The sequence below is a fragment of the Pelodiscus sinensis genome, chromosome 23 (genome assembly GCF_049634645.1).
Source record: "Pelodiscus sinensis isolate JC-2024 chromosome 23, ASM4963464v1, whole genome shotgun sequence".
Lineage (NCBI taxonomy): Eukaryota > Metazoa > Chordata > Testudines > Trionychidae > Pelodiscus > Pelodiscus sinensis.
Window position 1 is genome coordinate 7,320,605 of NC_134733.1, and position 20,849 is coordinate 7,341,453.

At 43.2% G+C, this 20,849-nt stretch overlaps 1 protein-coding gene across 5 annotated transcripts in view; it reads right to left on the reverse strand.

Moving 5' to 3' along the window:
* UBR4 (ubiquitin protein ligase E3 component n-recognin 4) overlaps positions 1 to 20,849 on the reverse strand; it is a 133,145-nt gene that overhangs the window by 9,344 nt on the left and 102,952 nt on the right. For all 5 annotated transcript variants that reach the window (XM_075906477.1, XM_075906474.1, XM_075906478.1 and 2 more), the window contains 18 exons: positions 19,591 to 19,672; positions 18,856 to 19,029; positions 18,163 to 18,284; positions 17,538 to 17,735; positions 17,337 to 17,417; positions 14,228 to 14,315; positions 13,419 to 13,546; positions 12,831 to 12,938; positions 12,234 to 12,353; positions 11,260 to 11,450; positions 10,851 to 11,024; positions 10,131 to 10,230; positions 9,143 to 9,361; positions 8,470 to 8,583; positions 7,008 to 7,150; positions 6,287 to 6,412; positions 4,290 to 4,484; positions 1,509 to 1,733 (listed from right to left, as the gene is read on the reverse strand). In XM_075906477.1, the coding sequence (XP_075762592.1) occupies positions 1,509 to 1,733; positions 4,290 to 4,484; positions 6,287 to 6,412; positions 7,008 to 7,150; positions 8,470 to 8,583; positions 9,143 to 9,361; positions 10,131 to 10,230; positions 10,851 to 11,024; positions 11,260 to 11,450; positions 12,234 to 12,353; positions 12,831 to 12,938; positions 13,419 to 13,546; positions 14,228 to 14,315; positions 17,337 to 17,417; positions 17,538 to 17,735; positions 18,163 to 18,284; positions 18,856 to 19,029; positions 19,591 to 19,672 (2,588 nt within the window). The remainder of the gene's footprint in view (positions 1 to 1,508; positions 1,734 to 4,289; positions 4,485 to 6,286; positions 6,413 to 7,007; positions 7,151 to 8,469; positions 8,584 to 9,142; positions 9,362 to 10,130; positions 10,231 to 10,850; positions 11,025 to 11,259; positions 11,451 to 12,233; positions 12,354 to 12,830; positions 12,939 to 13,418; positions 13,547 to 14,227; positions 14,316 to 17,336; positions 17,418 to 17,537; positions 17,736 to 18,162; positions 18,285 to 18,855; positions 19,030 to 19,590; positions 19,673 to 20,849) is intronic.

Below are 20,849 nucleotides of genomic sequence, written 5' to 3' on the forward strand. Positions count from 1 at the left end.
ATTAAATTGTGGTTCAACAAGCTAAACTGAACTGCTTCTTTTGGGAGAGAAGGAAATAAAAGAGGAGTTCTTGGGACTCAAACTTTCTTTTAATTCCTTCACACAGATTTTCTCTGATAAGACAGGCAAGTGCACCCACCACCACCCATTAATTAATGAGAACTATTACATAAAGTAATAATGGTGTCTCATTGACTGTAACGTCCCAGGTTCTCAACTACTTCATTCTCCCTCCACTCATTGACTCACCCTAGAAATAGATCACATCTCCAGGATTGAGCGCAACATGAAAAGCAAGTTATACTATTAAAAGCAATCTCCCTGAGGAAAAGTCTGTCTGTACCAATCTAATCTTCTGGTACCAAGGCCAATTCTGACCACCGGAAAGACCGCAGAAGAAACTCCATGTGCATAAATGTATCATAATGAGTGCATATAATTGTATATGTGCCTGCCTCCATCCACTTGGATTTAAATACAAACATATATAGAAAGGGTTAATCTTAACTGTCTAAAATAAACAAATGTTTCTTTGTTCAGCACCAGAGTAGGGAGGTCAAACTATTAAAATAACCATGAATGGCAAGATTACAAAAAATGAAGCACAATTAATTGCATACAATAGGTAAATAATCAACAAGTTGAAGCATAAGGCATACAAATGTTGGGCATATCTGTCCCATAAGCAACTTGAAATGCCAGCTACACCAGTGCAATGCAAACACCTGTTCTCACTTTCAGGTAACATTGTAAATGAATAGTGGGCAGCATTATCCCTTGTGAATGTAAACAAACTTGTTTTTGTCTTAGCAACTGGCTGAACAAGAAGGAGGACTAAGGAGAATCTTAGGCTTTGAAGATTGACATTGTTTTGTTTTAGAGTGCAGTTATGCAGAAAAAATTAATTATACATTTAAGTGACACTTTCATGATAGGTTGCACCACACGACATGTATGAAGTGACCTTGAAAAATACTACCTACCTATTGACAGTGCAAATATTCCTAATAAAAATATAAAGTGAGCACCATGCACTTTGTATTCTGTGTTGCTACTGAAACAAATATATTTGAAAGTACAAAAAAACATCCAAAATATTTATAATAAATTTCAATTGGTAATATTACTGTCTAATGGTAATCAAATTAATTTGTTTTGAGCTAATCACTTGAGTTAACTGTGATTAACTGACAGCCCTAATCAGACATACTGTTATGCAGCTAAGGTTAGATGAGTAAGACCAAGTCTAGTAAGGACATTAAATCTAATGGTGAGGGCACCCATGGTCAACGCTGGTACTCCTTGATTTGCAAGGAGTAAGGGAAGACCTCCCACCATAGAGACAGCACCAAGCTTGGCTTAAGGTATGACGACTTCAGCTACATTATTTACATAGCTGAAGTTACATACCTTAAGCTAACCTTCTGGGTCTAGTATAGACCTGGCCTAAGTTCACTGGACAGCTACGAGTGAATGGAAGGGTGGCAAAAGCCAAGAGAATTACTGACCTGCTAGCTCCCCCTGGTGATGCTACACGTGCATGTGAAATAACCAGAAGCCTCCGGAGGATCTCAACCCGCATAGCTTTCCACTTCTCTGGAGGCAAGATGTGTAGTGCCAGAACTGTGTAGTAATGGGGCCCATCCACCTCAAAGGCACTCTCCACCCATTTCTCCTTGGGATGCTCCATAAAAGTCTGAAGGTTCTTTTCCTCCCTGGAAGTTGCTCGAGTTCTGGAATAGAAGGGAAGAGTGAACAACTGGCCCAGGCAGTGTGCTCTGCGTTATGTAACTTAGTACTCTATAAAGCACTTTGAGAGGTATGTGCATAAGAACCACCACACAACCGACTAACATTTTATTTCCTGTTTTGAGCCCATTTTCCCCCAAGTGTGTCCTTTATCTAAGGCTAAGTCTACATTACAGTCCTTTGCCAGAAAAAGCTCCGCAATTTGCGTAGCTTTTTCCGATTGCTTTTCCGCCATTTGGCCCAGTCTAGACAGGGCCAAATGATGGGGAAAGCCTCCTCTTTTGGCGTCATGGAATGATGTATACAGGGCTCACCGAAAGAGCGTGTTTGCTCTTCCACAAAAAAAAAAAAGCAGAAGAGCAAATGTGTTCCTTGGACGTGGCAGAATTTTTCCAGGATACCGCACCCTGCAGTATAGACACAGTCCCAGATTTGGGTTCTGCATTAGCTTTGCCCTCCAGCAGTACAAAGCAGCAGAAAGGTTCCCAAAGAACTCATATCTCTCCCCACTAGATGGCAATATTTATTATAAAATCCCCTTCTTTTTGGGAGTGGGGAAGAATCAGAAGCCAGCCACTCCAACCAGAAAAACTAAAATAACCAATCCCTCAGACAGTCCAAAGCTCTTCATCACAGATTTTTCTCCCGTGGTTAGAGCTTTGTATCAGCTTGTGCTTTTTATGACTCTCAATAACAATCAAGGGTAAGATATAGGCCAAAAATCAGAAAAAAGATATACTATTTATGTGCATTCCTGTATTTCCCACTCTCATTGTAAATAAAAAACATAACTATCACTGCCCACAGCTGTAGAGACAGCTGAGACTAAGATCCATGGACTTTGTACTCTGAGATCATCAAATACCACAATCCAATGCACTGACTGATGAGGAGGCTGCCTGCTAGATATTATCGAGCATTTTGAAATAAATAACAAATCCCTATAATCAAGTGATTGATACATCAGTATCCCCAGGAGACAGGAGTTGTCTGTAGTTTGCCAATAGCATGTGCAGTTCTCATTGGCTGCATTCTACAGCCGATATTAGTTGGTCAGTGACTGTAAGAAGGGCAGCACTGTTAAAAGGCTGTTTCCACAGCAGGGGTCTCAAATGCTGACCTGATTAACTCTAAGATGACATTAGCTTAATTTGTCTTCTCACAAAGGAATTGGAGAAAAATACAGTGAGGTCTGAAGAAAAAGATATTAAAACTAATTCACAAGTAATGTCACTACCAAAGTGCTGACTGCTCGAGGGAGACAGATATGCTGCAGCTACATTGCATTTGGAGTGACCCTGGAATAAAGGGTTTAGATTCTAACACCTACTTTATATAGGACAACTATGGACCTTACTTATGTGGCTCATACTTTGTAACGCAATAACCTCTCAAGACCTTTTGGTAAGAAACATTTTAAATGCTGGCTAGCTACATGTTTTTGCAGTTAGACACAGTGACAAAACTCAAATGGGGCTTGGTATTTAGTGCTTGTAAAAATAAGCTTTTACACAAACCAAAATCAATAGAAATATTTCTATTTTGTTTTTAAATTCCAATGGAGCAGACCATGAGACATACATGTTTCATTGAAACAAACCACAGTGCTAGTTCTTGAGAACATGGAAGCAAAACAGACAAGTTTATTGCCCAAGATGAAAGGTTAAAAAGGGAAGGGGTGAAAAATTAAGCAGATTTAATTTTTTTTGTAAATAGGCGAGGAAACCTTTGGGGACGGGAGAGGAGGGGAGGCACCAAAATAAGACAGCCTGACAACGTGCCTTTAATCTCTATTAAACAGAACACTGTTTAATTTCAGAGGGGTAGCTGAGTCAGTCTGTAACTGGAAAAACTTAAAAAACAACCAATTGTCTAGCAGCACCTTAAAGACTAACACAACATATAGATGATATCACGAGCTTTCGTGGGCACAACCCACTTCCAGTCTTCTGAAGAAATGAAAGCTCATTATACCATCTATATGTTTTGTTAGTCTTTAAGGTGCTGCTAGATTATTCACTGTTTAACTTTGTTCAATATAGAGATAATTATTGCAAACTGAATGGAGTTTGCTTCTGTTAAATCAGGCTCCCAATTTCATATTTACATGCTGCTATGTTTTCTGTGAAACAACTGTAACAACCTATATCAAGGGTTACATTAAATTCCTTTTAAACCTTTTCCTTCCAACCTTTCCCATTACCTCCCAGGGAAGTCACATAAGTATGCATTGCAGCATCCTACATCTGAGCTTCAAGATCAAAATTTCGCCTGTTCACCATTCCAAGTGTCAACTTGGAATGCTATTGTTCAGCATTTCATACTTCAGAACTGCACACCTATTGTTAAGAAATTTATCTCCTTTCCCCCACCATCTTCCTGTTCCCAATAAGCTGGCTATGGCTTCCATCCCACAGCAATACCCAGCAGGAGACTCCACTGGCAGCTGTTCATCCATTTATCATCTGGAGACTTGTTGTAGGAGAGTCAGTCTGTTATTAACAGGGGCAAAGACAGCCAAGGCACATAAAGGTACTAACGTGTTAAGGACATAAAGCACAGTGTGAATTATATATGGAATGAGGTGTATGTTGCTCTCCCTTCCTCCTCCTCCAGTGTCCACACTGAATGACTGCTCCATAGCGAAACGGAGAAACAGTAGCTTAATGTCATGGACGTTGAGCTGATAGGTGGGTTCCCGTTGCCCTGTGCACTCCTGGAGGTATGTGTTGTGTCTGGGAAAAACAACAGATTATATTGAATATATATTCACTCCTTTGGGAATGCATCTCAAAATTCTCTCCCACACCACAAACAAGTCAGAGCTCAGAACTGAAGTGTAAATACCACCCCTCTAGGATTACCACCACAGAAAAGGGAGCTCCTTCCTCTCTCTTGGGGAAATTCAATTCAGCATGGTTTTCCTGAACATAAGCATCAGCCCTGCTTCCCCATTGCAAGGCCCTGGAGTGTGGTTCTGTAGTGACATGGATGAGAGGTAAAACTGATTCTAATACAACATCGCAAATGCAAAGGATAGGACTACAGGGTGTCTCCACTCTAAGTCACCCCAGTATAGATCTGTTCTGCACTAAAGTCACTGACGCTTATAACTGATGTGTTATAAATTCTCCCTTTCCCTGCTCTTAAATTGTGCCAAACACACACACACACACACACACACACACACACACACACACACACACACACACACACACACACACACACACCCCCTGTGCAAATGGAAGTCAGACACGGGAAAAAATTTCCCTGCTTTAAGTTGTTTCGCTGTAAGTCCAAGTTTTTGGGAACATGCCTTGGACTTATAGCAAGGACGGCCTGTAGACGGGCTTAGGAAACTGGTAATGGGATACAGACTTCTTCCGTCCAAGCTCAGTGGTTAGAATTCAACAGTGATCGAAAGTCATTCCCAACAGCAGTTTGGCAATCTATGCAACTGACTTGTTGGTATCATAAGAACATAAGAATGGCCATACTTGCCAACAGTGGCCAATGCCAGGTGTCCCAGAGGGAGTGAATCGAACAGGTAATGATCAAGCCATCTCTCTCCTGCCATCCATCTCCACCCGCTGACAAACAGAGGCTAGGGGCCCCATTCCTTACCCATCCTGGCTAATAGCCATTGATGGACTTAACCTCCACGAATTTATCTAGTTCTCTTTTAAACCTGTTATAGTCCTAGCCTTCACAACCTCCTCAGGCAAGGAGTTCTACAGATTGACTATGCACTGTGTGCAGAAGAACTTCCTTTTATTTGTTTTAAACCTGCTGCCCATTAGTTTCATTTGGTGGCCCCTAGTTCTTATATTATGGGAACAAGTAAATAACTTATCCTTATTCACTTTCTCCACACCACTAATGATTTTATAGACCTCTATCATACCCCCTCTTAATCTCCTCTTTTCCAAGCTGAAAAGTCCCAGTCTCTTTAATCTCTCCTCATATGGGACCAGTTCCAAACCCCTAAGCATTTTAGTTGCCCTTCTCTGAACCTTTTTAAATGCCGGTATATCTTTTTTGAGATGAGATCACATCTGTATACAGTATTCAGGATGTGGGCGTACCATGGATTTATATAAGGGCAACAAGATAGTCTCCGTCTTATTCTCTATCCTTTTCTAATGATTCCTAACATCCTGTTTGCTTTTTTGACTGCCGCTGCACATTGCATGGACATCTTCAGAGAACTATCCACGATGACTCCGAGATCTCTTTCCTGATTAGTTGTAGCTAAATTAGCCCCCATCATATTATATGTATAGTTGGGGTTTCATGTTTCTACCTTACTGGTCTGTAAGATACCATGCTGGCTTGCAGTGTATTTTAATTTGGAATGTCTCTGATAGACAGAGGTGGTGTAGACTCTAGTGATCAGTCAAGGCACTTAATTGCTTATGACACTGGAAACTCCATTTTAGGTTTACAGTCAAACTTAACACGTACGAACCATACGGTAACTCCCCAGCTCATCTACTTTGAATACAAACCATGTTTAAGAGTAATATTCCATACTCACCTTGCTAAGCAAGTTGCAAACGCAGACTCTGGCACATGAGGCCCCCATACTGGTAGGAGACCATTGCACTTGGTGTTGGCATTTTGTAGAGCTGCACTCTCCCATTCTTCCCGGCCACGAGCCAGTCTGTATTGACAAGGCAGTTATACACAGATGGGTTACAAATATTTAAACTTTTCTCTCACGCCACCCCCCCTCAACCCGGATCTTACACTGCGCTCTTCATTCACAGAGCTCAAAGTGCATTACAAAAGGAGGTCAATATCATTATCCCCATTTTACAGATAGGGACCCTGGGGCACAAAAGGGGGACAAGACCTGTTGGATGATTTTGGGTGATTCAAGGGCTGAGGTGGACTTAGAACCCAGATCTCAGAGTTCTAAACCAGCACTGGCCATACAGCTGCCCATTACTCTAAGGAGCAAATGAAAAGGGTGGCACGCCACAGTTGCTTAATTCAATTAACAGTGCTTTCCAGCTTCACAGCACCATACACTGATTTTAGTTAATGCCTGAAATTACTGTATTAAGGAGGCCATAATAAAAGCAGAGGAAAGCAGCTGTTGGCTGGATGACAGAACAATGGTCTCTGGATAAGCAGGTTTGTGCTGAGTTGCATTTTGCATTGTGCTGGATGTTTAAAAGGGGCATTAAAAGCATATGCAAAGCATTATGAAAGTTTACATCCAGCACAATGACAAGAGATTGACTGGACCTTACCTCACAGCTGCAAGATGACAGTCGTAATGGACAATATTGAAATGAGAGACTGTGCTGTAACCCTGCTGCTTTCGGGGCTTGTTCTCAAACTCCTCAAGTGCAACCCGCTTGGTGAAAGTGTAAATGCCTAGAACCTTTGTAGGCTGCAACAAAGAAAAACTGTATGAGATCACAGAATCATAGAATACTAGGACTATAAGGGACCTCGAGAGGTCATCGAGTCCACTCCCCTGCCCTCATGGCAGGACCAAGTACTGTCTAGACCATCCCTGATAGACATTTATCTAACCTACTCTTAAGTATCTCCACAGATGGAGATTCCACAACCTCCCTGGGCAATTTATTCCAGTGTTTAACCACACTGACAGTTAGGAACTTTTTCCTAACGTCCAACCTCAACCTCCCTTCCTGCAGTTTAAACCCACTGCTTCTTGTTCTATCCTCAGAGGCCAAGATGAACAAGTTTTCTCCCTCCTCCATTCAACACCCTTTTTAGATGAATAAGGTCCTACTTGAATTGAGGGGAAATTATCAAAAAAGTCCAGATGACAACAGAGGGTCCTGCTCCAAGACCAGGAATGGCCACCACTCCCACTGTCAGCCTCACATCGTGAAGTTCCTGCTTTGAAAAGTATGGTGGGAAACGCAATCTAGCAGGAACTGCAATTTTCACAATATTTCAAGTTAAGTAGGGCTTTAGAGATGTAATAGTTGCATTCACAAGCATTCAGTGGCTTGCCATTCATTTAAGAGTTAACTGGAAGGTGTTAGGGTCAAACAAGTTTACCCCAAGCATCCATTCTTCCTACTTGGAAAGGGAAATCATGGGGACAATTAAGAAGTCAGGACTAAATAATAAACTGGTGAGGGTAGCCCCTTGGCAAAACATGCTCTTAGATGGATGAAGAGCACGTTCCGCTGAGCCGATACCCCTCGATGCTAAGAAGAGAGGCTGCTACCTTGCACTTTATATTGAAGATAGAACCAAACCACAGAAGATATCTAACATTCAAATCCATTATTAAGACTTACTTACTTAGCTTGGTGCAAATGACCTAGGTGAGACCCTTCTCTTGATGATGGCTATTCCCCTTCAAGGCACCTAAGCAGGAAGGTGGGCCCTACACAAGATATTCAGGAGCCTACCTCCTTACCAAAAATAAACATCTCATCTCTGTTCCTTCAGAACTAGATACACAAGGAGCTAAACTGTGCAGGGATAACCAGCATCTGTTTCATGCAGATAGTGAAGGGATGCCAGAGAAGATATTTAAGGAGTACCATCATCCTCATTTCCACGGTACAGCAGAGATTAGCTCAGGGAGTTACTGATCCCAGTAACAAAACCTAAGATCACCTGCCCCTACAGTGTCACAGAAACAAGCTTCTGTCAGGCACCAGGCACCAGGACACAGCCTGGTCATTTTCCTCATGTCTCAATAGTGCTCTCCTTCCGCTGTACCTGGAACTTATACCCTTCCCTGCAGATACAGCAGGTCAGTCCTGGTTCTTCTATCAGCTCTTCCATTTGTTTAAGGAGTGCAGTCTTTGTCACCACCTGGCCCTTTTCATTAGTCTGAAAGAGAGAACACGTCATACATTCTAGTAGAATAAAACCAGAAAGGAATTTATATTTGCAAAGTCTCACTGCATCTTAGTTACTGGAAGCAGAGAACTTTAAGCCCAGAATGCTGTACAAATGGTACAGCTATCACAGGTGTCTGAGCAGAACTGGGATGCTCCCATAATCTTGATACTGAGTTTTATCCATCAAGATTAAATCAGATTTTCCAGATCTCAGAGATTTTCTGAAATTCTGTATCAAAAAGGCAAACCACCAGTGCACAGAAAGCCATTATATACAGTACTGACTACTAGGTAACAATATTATGGTTATGGACTCTTGAAAGCATAATATTTCTATACTGGAGCTCCCATACTGCTAGCATCAGACAGTTCTGATACAGGTGGAACTTCCTTCCTCCAAGAGCCATGCAAACAACCATGTGGCTGCAGCTCTGGTCATTCAATATTTGTCTTGCACTTTTTGAAAAAGTTCTGTGGCATTTTTAGCCCGACAAGAATACTACGTCCACCACAGCCCACTGGAACCCGTTACTGTGCATAGGCATTACCGTCATTCCCAGAGTGCCTAAGGCTTTTTGCCTCATCGCCATGGCCATGCGCTTCTTCTCTGCACGTGTCTCCTTTCGGGCTGCATCTATCTTCTTGTTCACTTCTGGATGTTCCCGTAGTGCCTCCAGCAGGTTCTCGGCTAACGTCCCAATTCCTTCATCGCTGGACACTTGCTCCAATTTGTGTAGGTTTGTAATAGAGTCGGTACCTATTAGTACCTGTTAGACATTAAAACACGGGAGCTTCTTCAGGAAAAAGGAGCAAGAACCAAACTAAGCCAGCCTGCAGCAGTCACTGATTGACTATTTAGAGCTTTAAGGGGAGTAGTTCACTGCAATGCAACAGGAGCCCAAAGACTGGTGTTTATAGTTTTCCACAATGCACCTGTATTATGTCCTCAAATTGCATACTGACGAGCAGACTGGCTGTGTAAAAGAACAATACTGCTCTTCAAACTCCATGGCTACGTCTACATTGTCAAGATTTTGCGCAAATACTTTTAACGCAAGAGCTTTTGCGTTAAAGTATTTGCACAAGAGAGCGTCTACACTGGCATGTGCTTTTGCGCAAAAGCATCCGTGCCAGGGTAAACGCTCTCTTGCGCAAGAAAGCTCCGATGGCCATTTTAGCCATCGGGCTTTCTTGCGCAATAAATTAACGTTGCTTGTCTACACTGGCTTCTTGAGCAAGAACAGTTGCGCAAGAGGGCTTATCCCTGAGCGGGAGCGTCAGAATATTCGTGCAAGAAGCACTGATTTTATACATTAGAACATCAGTGTTCCTGCGCAAGTACTTGTGGCCAGTGTAGACAGGTGGCAAGATTTTGCGCAAAAGCGGTTGCTTTTGCGCAAAATCTTGCCAATGTAGACACAGCCCATCACATACACTCCTATGGAAAGACTCACTTAGCTATAGCCACCATAGAAGCTCCAAGTAGCAAGCCAGCCACCTACTTCCTGATCCATTTCCAAGACAGTATCTACTTACCTGTGTGGCAGGGTGTTGTGTGGCAAGCCCTCGAAGGAGCCTCAGGATGAAAGGAAGTGCGGGTCGAGATAAAAACTTCTTCCAAATGTCTGCATCCAAGCTACACAGAGAAGACAAAACAGCTGAAAGATCACCACCCTCACCGAAAGGTATCTGCATTCAGCCTACAGATAGCTTGCATTATATGGGGTTCTAGGAAAGATGGTCAACCTTTCCCTCATCCCCTACACACACACAGACCACAAACCTAGAATCAGAAGGGCTGATACTTTGTTCTATCCAGTCTGAGCTCAAATATTTAGTTTAACATTTAGCCATTTGTTTACAAAATCTTAAAATGGCAACAGAAGTGATGCTCACACTCCCTCCCCCATACTGCACACACAAACAGCCAGCTCCTCATTCAGTTGTTAGCTGCAGGTTTTGCTTTAGGTCCCCGAGGTGACCCTCAGTGCGAGAGCTCTATTTTAGGGTGATGGATAAGATACAGCCAGGAAGTTAGGCAAATTAGCGCTTCGGTGTAATCAAACTTAAGAGCTGGAAGAGACCTGAGATCATTTAATCCGCATGTAACACCATTGCAGAACTGCCCCCTCAAGAATTCGTTCACCATCATGGAGCCTAAGTATTTCCAGGGATGGAAGAGGCCTAACTCTCTTCTTGGTGATGAAATGAGATAAGAATATGTGCAGTTTCCACACACCACAAAGTGACCCTTACTTCTTTGCACTGGGGATATGCTTTTTCATGTAGTCAAGTGCATTCTGAGTAATCCCCTTCTGGAGGATGAGATCTTTCAGCTGATGCCCATTGCTATTATTCTTTATGCCAGCTGCTATTTTACAGAAACAGTCCAGGAAAACTTTATCATCTCCACTGTGTTCCTCATCGTACCTGAGAGAGAAGAGGAAACAGCAATGAGGTTAGGGCTCTGCTAAAGATATAATGCCTCTCTCTGCAGATTAACACACACATCATATCAACCCAGATAAGCTTTTCAGAACTCCCACCCCCACAACGAGATGCCTCTTCGCTTGTAAATACCCATCAGAGCCTCAAGGAGGGGAGATGCTGATTTATTAAGAATTCTAATTCAGTTGGTGCTTTTTGCAGATGTCACAAAACGTACTTGTCAAAATTACAGTAGGGCTTGAATCGATCAACCAGGATCTGCATTTTCTCCATTTCCCCGAAGGACAGATAAGGGATGATGCGTAAGAGGCCTTGCAAAACACTGGGATTGGAGCGGACAAAGGTACTGTTAATCTGATCCAGCAGCATTACCAGCTGATCCTTGTCACCAGTAAGGAGGAGGTTACCCTGCAAAGAAGAGAATGATTTATGTTCAGGCTTAATCTATAGGCTCTAGGAAAATCCTTCTATTCCAGTGGTTTACTGACTGTTCTCAATCTAGAGAAAACCAGAGCTTCTGGATTTCAGTAAGACAGTGTGATAAAGAACAAGACAGCAACAGTACAAGTCTCGTGGTCATGGGAAAACTTCATTTTTAGAACGTTTCCAGAGGTCTAATGGAACAGCTTTATCAACCATCCAATCAATACTTGTCTTCCTGCAACTGCTGTTAAAATGTTCTCCAGTCAAAACAGTCTTACCCTAGCTCAAGGGACTGACTCAAGCAATAGTTCCAACAGATTCATTACACAAATGGCACCCTCAGAGGAGGGAAAGAAATCCATTTTTCCTCAGTGTTTCTGGTGGAACTACATCATGCACATTGCCAGTTATTCAGAAAACCAAATATGGTTTCAGAGCCCATATAAAGACACTCTAGAGCACAAGGCAGAGTCACCTCTTTTCATGTCAGCGGATCCAGCCACTCTAACCCAATGCACCTCTACAGTGCAGAGTCTGATAGGAATATTGCCATGCTTTTGGTTCAATGTTGCTCTCTCTCCTTCTGCCCCCAACACAGTCTTTACCATGGCTGAACCTGCCACATATTGTGTTTGATGGCATGGCTTAAACTCCTTGATCAACACTTGTCTATACCCTTGGGAGGTCTGTACCACTGACCAAGACATTTACAAGCTTTGCATTCCAGTCAGTGCTCTCCTCTCTGTGGCACCCAGAACAAACACTCACCTTGTCCTCACTCAGTTGTTCTGCATTAGACTCATCCAATATGATCTCCATGATACTAAGCACCTGCTCAGCCACAGCTGCTCCTCCACTGTCCTTGCTCTCCTGCTCAGCCACCAGGGCCTGCAGAGAAGACGACATTAGTCACTACTGCACCAACTGTAACAGTTTCAAATGGAAATAGATGTCTCAGCATCACTAATACATGACAGAGGGAAAAACGGGGCTGATAGTCCTTCACACTTAGAGGGTAATTAAGCTCTTTTTCAGGTGCTATGAGGCAAGTATGACTGAAATTTTGGGTAGCTTAAATACAGCTGAGCAGATTAAAAAATTTCAGAAGTCCTTGTAAATTTATGCAAGAGGATCTTGTTCATTCTAGAGGAAGGACATGAATGTGATTTCAGCTAAAATGTGGATCAGGAACGCTGCACTCCAGATATCTGCTTCCTGTAAAACTCCCGAGTCTCCACACAAACTCAGAATTTGTGCTCTTGATGCTACCATCAGGCTACCCTGAGGGCTCTGGCATGGTTTGCCATCAAGCAGAATGTGAGCCAAGGTGATCAAAGCCCACTGAGGGCCAAAATGCCTCCTTACCAAATTCAGTGTTCCCAGCATGACGTTCAGAGTGTTCATCTCAGGTTTGACAAGCTGCTGGCGGTTCACTTTCACTTTCACACAGTAGCTAAACAATTTTAGCAACACCTATAAAGAGAAAAACTGTGTCCTACAGGATATCCATGACATGGCTGTCAGGATGGAACTACACTTTAAAGCTCTCAACAGTCTAGTTAACTTTCCAAAACCCCTTGGAAAGCACAAAATGTGACTGCTCCAGCAACATTAACCCCAAGATGACTGATTTTTCCAGTAAGATTCTGAGATGCATAGAACAGTCATACTAACCACCTAGGTTCTGATCCTGCAAAACTGCTCGGTGCCCTCAACTCCCACAGACTTCAAAGGCTTATTCCAAAGAAGTGTTAACAGAGGGGACTAAAGGGGACAAGGAGAAAAGAGGAAACCGCTACAATTTTACTACAAATGGATTAGAGAATTTAAACTCTGTTCCAATGTATGAATTAATGTACACTACAAGTTTTGCTAAGCAACTATTCTAAGAGGGTGCTCTATGGATTTGCTCTATCACAGTCTCTGCTATAGGCTGGGGCAGCTCATACTTACTGTCAAGAGGTGTCGGCCTTGTTTAAAATCCTTGATTCCAGTTAATCGGTTCAGCATGCACTCCAGACCTCCACATTGCGCCATCACGCCTGCCATTTTATAAACCTCTTCCTCATCTTCCTCCTCATCTGCAGGAAAGAAAGTCTATGATAGGAGGCAGGCAGCTACTACAACAGGACTATTCAATTGCCCATAAGGAGTGTGGCGCTAAGATAAAAACGGAAATTAAATTGCATTTGCCAGTGTCAGCTAGGCCCAAAGTTAAGCAGCTGGGTCAAATCGGAGAAAAATTACCACAAGCAAAAAATATTAAAGAAGGATTTTGACATGTCTAACATGAAGTGTCTAACATGAAGTCTAATACTCCCAAGTACTGTTAGCCACAAGCTCTGGTATACCAACTAACATCAGAATGAAAGATCAATATAAACACTTTATCTTATCTCAGGGTCATCTGAAGTCAGCGAAAAGATGGTCTTGTTGTTAAACACTGGACTGGACACAGAACGGAGTTTAATTCTGAACAGTGCCACAAATTTCCTATGCGCTCTTGGGCAAACTGCTTCATCTCCCTGCACTTCTGTAAAATGGGGGTGATGCTTTTCTGACTCAGAGGGGGTTTGTGAGGATAAATTCATTCATGTTTATGTGGTGCTCAGACACCACACTGAGGAGGACCACACAAGAATTCACACTGACATTTTGTCAGTCAAATATCGGCTCAGAGCTGTAAGGCTAATGGTGACATGCTTCTCTAGTGAACCTGACACTTCAAATCTAATTCTAGTTTTAAAGAACAAACGCCTTACCTGTAGTGGAGTCCAGCGACTCAATGAATTCTTCAGTTGCATCTCCTAGCAACCCTCGCATGCGGTAAATGATCCTCATTGGCTCCCCCTGGGGAAAGAATTGGACAAGTGCTATGGTGATGTCTTTGAAAATGCTCAGCAGTCCCATTATGTTCCCTTTAAAAGGATGACAGACATTTAAGTCTGTTTCCTTTCACCCCAAACCCAAAGGTAAGGCACTGACATTCTTGCAACTGTTCATTTTTCTCACTTTTTCTTTTTTCTAGAGTGTCTCCAAAAATCACATCCTGATATAAAACCCCAGTAAACCCCATTCACTCTAGTCTGTTTCCAAACAAGGCCTATTACCAAGATGTATGCCTAACAGTTCTCCCTCTCACATCACCTCCCTTCAAGACAGTTTCCTTTAGGGCTGTGATGTGGTATCACATCAGCAAAAGACATAGCTAAGAAGAATGGGGATAAGGAGACATGTATATCCTCAGAGGAAAGTATACATGCTCTATAACCAATGTTCCTTTCAAGGTAGATTCCATCACACAACCCTGGGGAAAAAAATGGCAATTAAACTGATGGGGTACTACCCAATAAATCAGGTAGGAAGAAAGACTATTTATACTGGTGCTTTTAAACAGACATGTCTCCCAGCAATGGGATATGAAGGTGTGAAAACACAGTGGGAAAGGGGTCAGGTAGCAGGATGCATTTCCAGCCAGAAACATGCGTGTACATGTACAACTGTCTGTTTCTCTCAACTTACTTTAAACACCACAGGCCTGAATACTAAGCAGAAAAGAAATCTCAGCTTTGGGAATAGGAGACCTTGACAGAAAAAAACCTGTCACAGAGCGCACTAAGCCTAATGTGGAATAAGAAGTGCTTAATGTCACAGCAAATACATAAGCACAGGGAAAGCCCTGGGGGAAGATCTGCTAAAAGGCCACGCTAGAGACCAGCAATTAACACCACAGGGGCCCTGGTAAAATGGCAGATGAACAAAAAAAGCTAGAGACAGACAGATAAGGGAAACAAAAACAGGCCTGAGGTTAGCTTCTTGTGAGGCTGTATATTTCCTAGGGAACTCAAGATGGAGCTCCAGAAGTGCTTTGGAGCAATGCACACAAAAGATGACAGATGAGAGCTGTCAGTGACAGTAATGCTGAACAAACTCAGCCTTTCACATCCAGCAGTGCATCCTAGGAAAGCAATAGACTGGCTAAAGAAGAACATCTCACACAAAGAATAGTATTTCCACGTGCTGACTACATAAAAGGAGTCTGAGGGGAGCACACACAATATTCAGCCTCGCTTCTTTTGGCTGCTCGCATGCACTGGGAAAAGCAGAACTCATTTCCCCATCAAGTGCTTATTTCTTAACTAGCTTCAGGCTTGATTTTGCACCACAAAGGCTTTTACTTACAAGCTTGATCGGAGGTGCTACCTCAAAAGAACTGCATTATACTGCACATGAACTAGGTCTTATTTCTATTTCAAAGATAACAGGACTTCTTTGAACTGAAACACTGAGCTGTCAATTGTGAAACAGAAAGTGAAAAACGAGCAGTCAAGTTTTCTTGCCCAAGGTGGAAAAATGCAAAGAGGAAACTGTCCATAAACAATAAATGCAAAGTAAGGTTTACAAAATTCAGACAGCCTTAATAATTTCCAGCGTTATTTATAGGAGTGGTGAAGCATGCATTTTCTGCAAGCAGGATGTACACTGACAGCTTCCATTACAGTGCTATCCATTAAACTAAGCTGGCACAAACAAAGCCAACACCTCTTGACAGGTGACTGAGGTATCACAACAAGCTGACTGCAGAGTGGAAATAGAACCCAAAACAAACTACACCCTGAAGGTGGTAACTTGGGCAAGTCCCTTCAACTGTCTTTTTCTGCAGCAGTAAAACTAGGCAATAATGATCAGCACCTCAAAGACACATTGCGAGGATTGATGTCTTAAGTTCCTGGAGATCCTTAAATGAATGGCACTACAGCTGTGCAAACTAATATTGTTATTAGATGTCCTTTCTGCACAGATATGTAGACTGATGTCTGAAATGCGGAATGGTGAAGCAATCTGGTGTCTCAGGTTGTACATATATCTAGTTGCCATGTGAAGTGAACCTTAAAAGGCAGACACATAAAATGCAGCTGTTTCTTAAAAGAAGAGTAAGAAGAGTCCTTGCTTGAAAAGCCAGCTCCAATTTCTGCAAATGAATAAGTGCAAAGTGCAAGAGAGTAAATGTTCTTAGCTGAAAAGTCTCGAACAGGTAGCTAGGTTAGTCTATACTGCAAAAACAACGAGGAGTCCTGTGGCACTTTTAAAGACTAGCTGATTTATTTGGACATAAGCTTTTGTGGGTAAAACCCACTTCATAAGATGCATGACAGATGCACCATGCATCTGACAAAGTGGGTTTTACCCACAAAATCTTATGCCCAAATAAATCAGCTAGTCTTTAAAATGCCACAGGACTCCTCTTTATTCTTAGAAGCACATAACACTCATTAAGCTAAGTCATCGGTATTACAGAGAGGAGTAACAGGGTGCTTTCCAGTCCCACGAGTGCACCGAGAGATCCTGAACAACTACTGTAAAATCTCAAGTATAATGCGCACCGATGTATAATGCGCACTCTGTCTTTGAAGTCTTATCACAATGGAAAAATCTAGACTCCTATATATAATGCACATCTACAAAATGAACCTGTAAGTAGCCCCCTGGCACAGCCTGAAGGAGCACTGGGCAGGCAGCAAGTCAGAGTGCTGCAGCCTGGTGGCGCCGCTGGCTCCTTGCCTTGTCCCAGAGTCTGGCAAAGCGGTGGCCCCCACACCCGGCTGCAGCGGGAAAGTTTCTGTGCGGAGGAGAGGGGGAGTTCCCCGGCCCTGGGCTACTTACAGGTTCGTTGGCTTCTGAATAAACTGCCAAAATAAAACTTAAAAAAAGTAACTGCTATGTATAATGCGCACCCCGACTTTGACCCTTCCCCCCAAAATCGGGGGGAAGTGCACATTATACTCGAGATTTTATGGTAGGCATGCAAGCAAAAGCCGACCTCATCTGGTACTGTTTTAAATACACAGAGAAGGAGTTATAAGCACATACCTCATTGGTAGGGCACCAGACTTTCTTGTAGACCTCAGCCACAGACAGATCCAAGCTGATGATCTTATTGTTCACCAGAAGCTAAAAAGGGGGAAAAAACGTCTGAGCACAAGTTCAACCACATCTCTGATGCTGATCAGCTGCTTAACCAAACCTGTCCCCATATTTCCTGGCACATGATCAGCAGTTGTGAATCCTCACCTCCATTCCACTGTCATCCTCCAATAGAGCCACCAGGTCACAATCCTGACAGATTTTGTTCTTGATGTCTCTCATGAGTGGCCCAATGCCAGGCTCATTACTGCTATAGGGGTTCCCTGGCATTCTTCCCTGCAAGAAGTCTTCCTGCTGGGGATCTTTCTCCAGTGTTACAAAGAATTCAGTCACTTCATTTTCCTCCTGAAGAGCAAAAGCAAAGGGAGAGTGAGTGAAGATTCCTGAACAACTCTCTCGTTCTCTTGTCAGTTACCAAGGTGTTCACTAAAACAACAGAATCACTAGCTCATCCTGCTGTACACAGACCTACTGGCCTTGGAAGAGACCTGATAATACCAGATCACCTTCTGTAAGTGAATTCCTCATCACATACTAAGGCCAAGTCTCAGGTTTCTCGCCCGCTCAGTATCGACACAGCAAGCCTATACGGGCTTTGGGTCCCAACATGGAGACAGCACAATTCTATATTGGTTAATGCCAAACCAACATTAGTGGAGCCAGCACTGGTCTGTTGAAGTGTAAGCAACTATTTTGTCTATTTTAACAAGCTTGTTTCATTCTGAGGACATAGATAAAACCTGTAAATGACTGCAGGCGTCTGCTCACTTACAGGATAGATAATACTGCAAAGTCTCTCAAAGATGAAGACAGGAGTCCTGTAGTCATCAAGGCTGTAGCGTTTAGCAGTTTCAATACACACTGCCATAAAAGCCTTAGTTTCAGATTCTGTGCCTGTGAAGAGAAGGGAGAGGTAGTTTATATTAATCTAGTGAATATTTTCAGCAAGCTTCTTTTAGTCCAACAAATACATAACCGCCTCTTGCAGGGGCAGTGAGTAACACATTTCACGACTACCTCTCTTCGGAAAAGAATCAGTTTAACATGGCAGGAGAAATTGCTATGGGTTCATGGTCATCGGGAAACCTCTTTGCATGCTAGTGCCACGGGAAAATGATTCTTTCATAACAAAACATCAACTTCCTGGAAACTAACCGAGGTGTCTTCCAGGCATTTTCTTTACAATTTCCCTGTGGCCAGGAACGGCAAGGGGCTCGGACTGAAAAGGTTATTGCATGGTGAGAAAGCAGGGGTGTGAAAGAATCATTGACCAATGTTAGTGTTTGTCACCCTCTGTCTAGTAGACATCATGCCACAGATTTGAAATGCTGCACAATGTGGTGGCCACAGTCATGAAAACCCCTGTTGTACGGTCCTTGAACTTGTTCCTTTGTGGGGCTGCACTACAGGCCTTGTTTTCTCAAGTGACCGATAGTCAGGATGCCTGGAACCCAGTTGGCTTTACCTGTTGTCATATCCTCCAGCATCTCCAGCAGCATGTCCTGGGTCTCATCAATCAGCTTTGTTCTCTGCACTACCAGCTTCCTCAGGCAGAGATAGCCATTCAGGACTGTGCCCACCAGACGGCTCTTGAAGTGTCGTTTGATGGACTCTACTTCCACAAAGGAAGAGAGAAGCCCTGCGAAAACAGGAGCTATTCAGAAACCAGGGGATTCTCTTTGCTTTATCATCTATGAATTACATATGACCAACAAATCTAGAACTATACTGCAAAGGGAACAAGAAAATGAAATGGTCAGCAGTGACTCCTGGTGTTCAGGCTGTTACTTATCCAACACACTCCCACATAAACCAAAAGAGTTAGGGTGAAAAAACTGGCCCATTTTTGGTACAAGGATGGCTTATATGCTTCACCAAATGTGATCAGACAGGGATGGGAGCAATCTCCCAAGTGTGGGGCTTATAAACTTCCTCCACTTGTGGGTCTGGGGACTTGGTTCTTCGGCTTTGGGAGCAGGTGTCTGAGGAGGGATTGGCAGTTCCACAGTGGCTCTTGTTTTTGGCTACGCCCCTTGCTTCTTATGTTTAGGCCAGTTCTGATGATATGTAGTTAACGGCTTTACTAATACTCACACCTACATTGAGGGACATTGTGAAACACTGCTACATGCTGTTGGAATGCAGAGACCTACGCTGCGGATCTTAATATGTGACCCTTATCTGGGATGCAACTAGGTACCTGTGAGGCTTTTCAAGGCATATCCTTGCTGCAAGTCAGTGCTGAGTGTGGCTTCCTCCAGGGCAAGTAAACGAGCTATTTCCTAGGGGAGGAAAAAGAATAATCTAGATCAGTGGTTTTCAAGCTAGGGGTCGCAGAATGTTAGGCACTGGGTCTCGTTGCTCTAGAGTGATTAGTGGGGGGCACTACGGCAGTTTTCCTGCCTGTCCTGGCACTACAGACTGTGCTGCACCCAGGAGCGGTCAACAGCAGGCCCGGCTCCAGGGGGACGGAAGAAGGGGAAGAGTGCATGGGGCTCTGTACACTGCCCCTGCCATGAGCACTAGCTCCACACTCCTATCGGCTGGGAACCTGCTGCTGGCTACTTCTATGGCGTAGCATGGTCTGCGGTGCCAGGAGAGGCAAGAAGCTGCCTTAGCACCCCTACTGCATGGCTGACCAGGAATCACTTGAGGTAAGCCCCTCCTGACCATCCCTAAAGCCGAAGCCCCCGTCTACAGCCCAAAGCTCTCATCCATAGCCCTATCCTGGAGCCTACATGTAATAAAATTATGTTGGGTCATGGACATGAACAATTTTCTTCAACTGAGTCATGAGAAAAAAAAAGTTTGAAAACTGCTGCTCTACATGACAAAGCATCAAAGCAAACTGACTCAGCAGACTCAAAGCAGAAAGACCACATTGTTAACACACATAATAGAGGACTTAGGAGGGCTACATAAAACCCAAAAGTGCTGACAATCTATCCACTGGTACCCAAACTATATTCCTATTCTCTTCCACTTATTCATCTCCTTTTCTTAACTGTGCCTTTGTTGGTCAACCATAGCATACACTGTGCTAGCATTGTTCATTACGACTGACAATGTCAGGATGCACAACAAGCCTCACCAGGCTTCTAACATTTTATTCAGTATTTGCTATAGTGTAATATTGGATTTCACTACAATAAACATGAGTATCAGGGCTTCTGAAACCCAACAACTAGAAAACTAACTTAAGGACATTCCCTCCAACAGCCCATAATTCATGCTGAAGGAACTGGAGCAGACCTAACCTTCTGCTCTGTGGTCACTATTTGCTTTCTGAGCTTGCTCTGTCTGGCAGCCAGGACATGGTGTTTTGGCACAGAGCTGCTGCCAAGTCAATATAGCAGACATGTTTGCTCCTTGGCACAGCTGCCTATGGAGTACTTAAAAATAAGGGCAAGTGGCCAGCTCGCACTGAGGCATGGAGCAACTGGGTTTAAGTGTGTTATA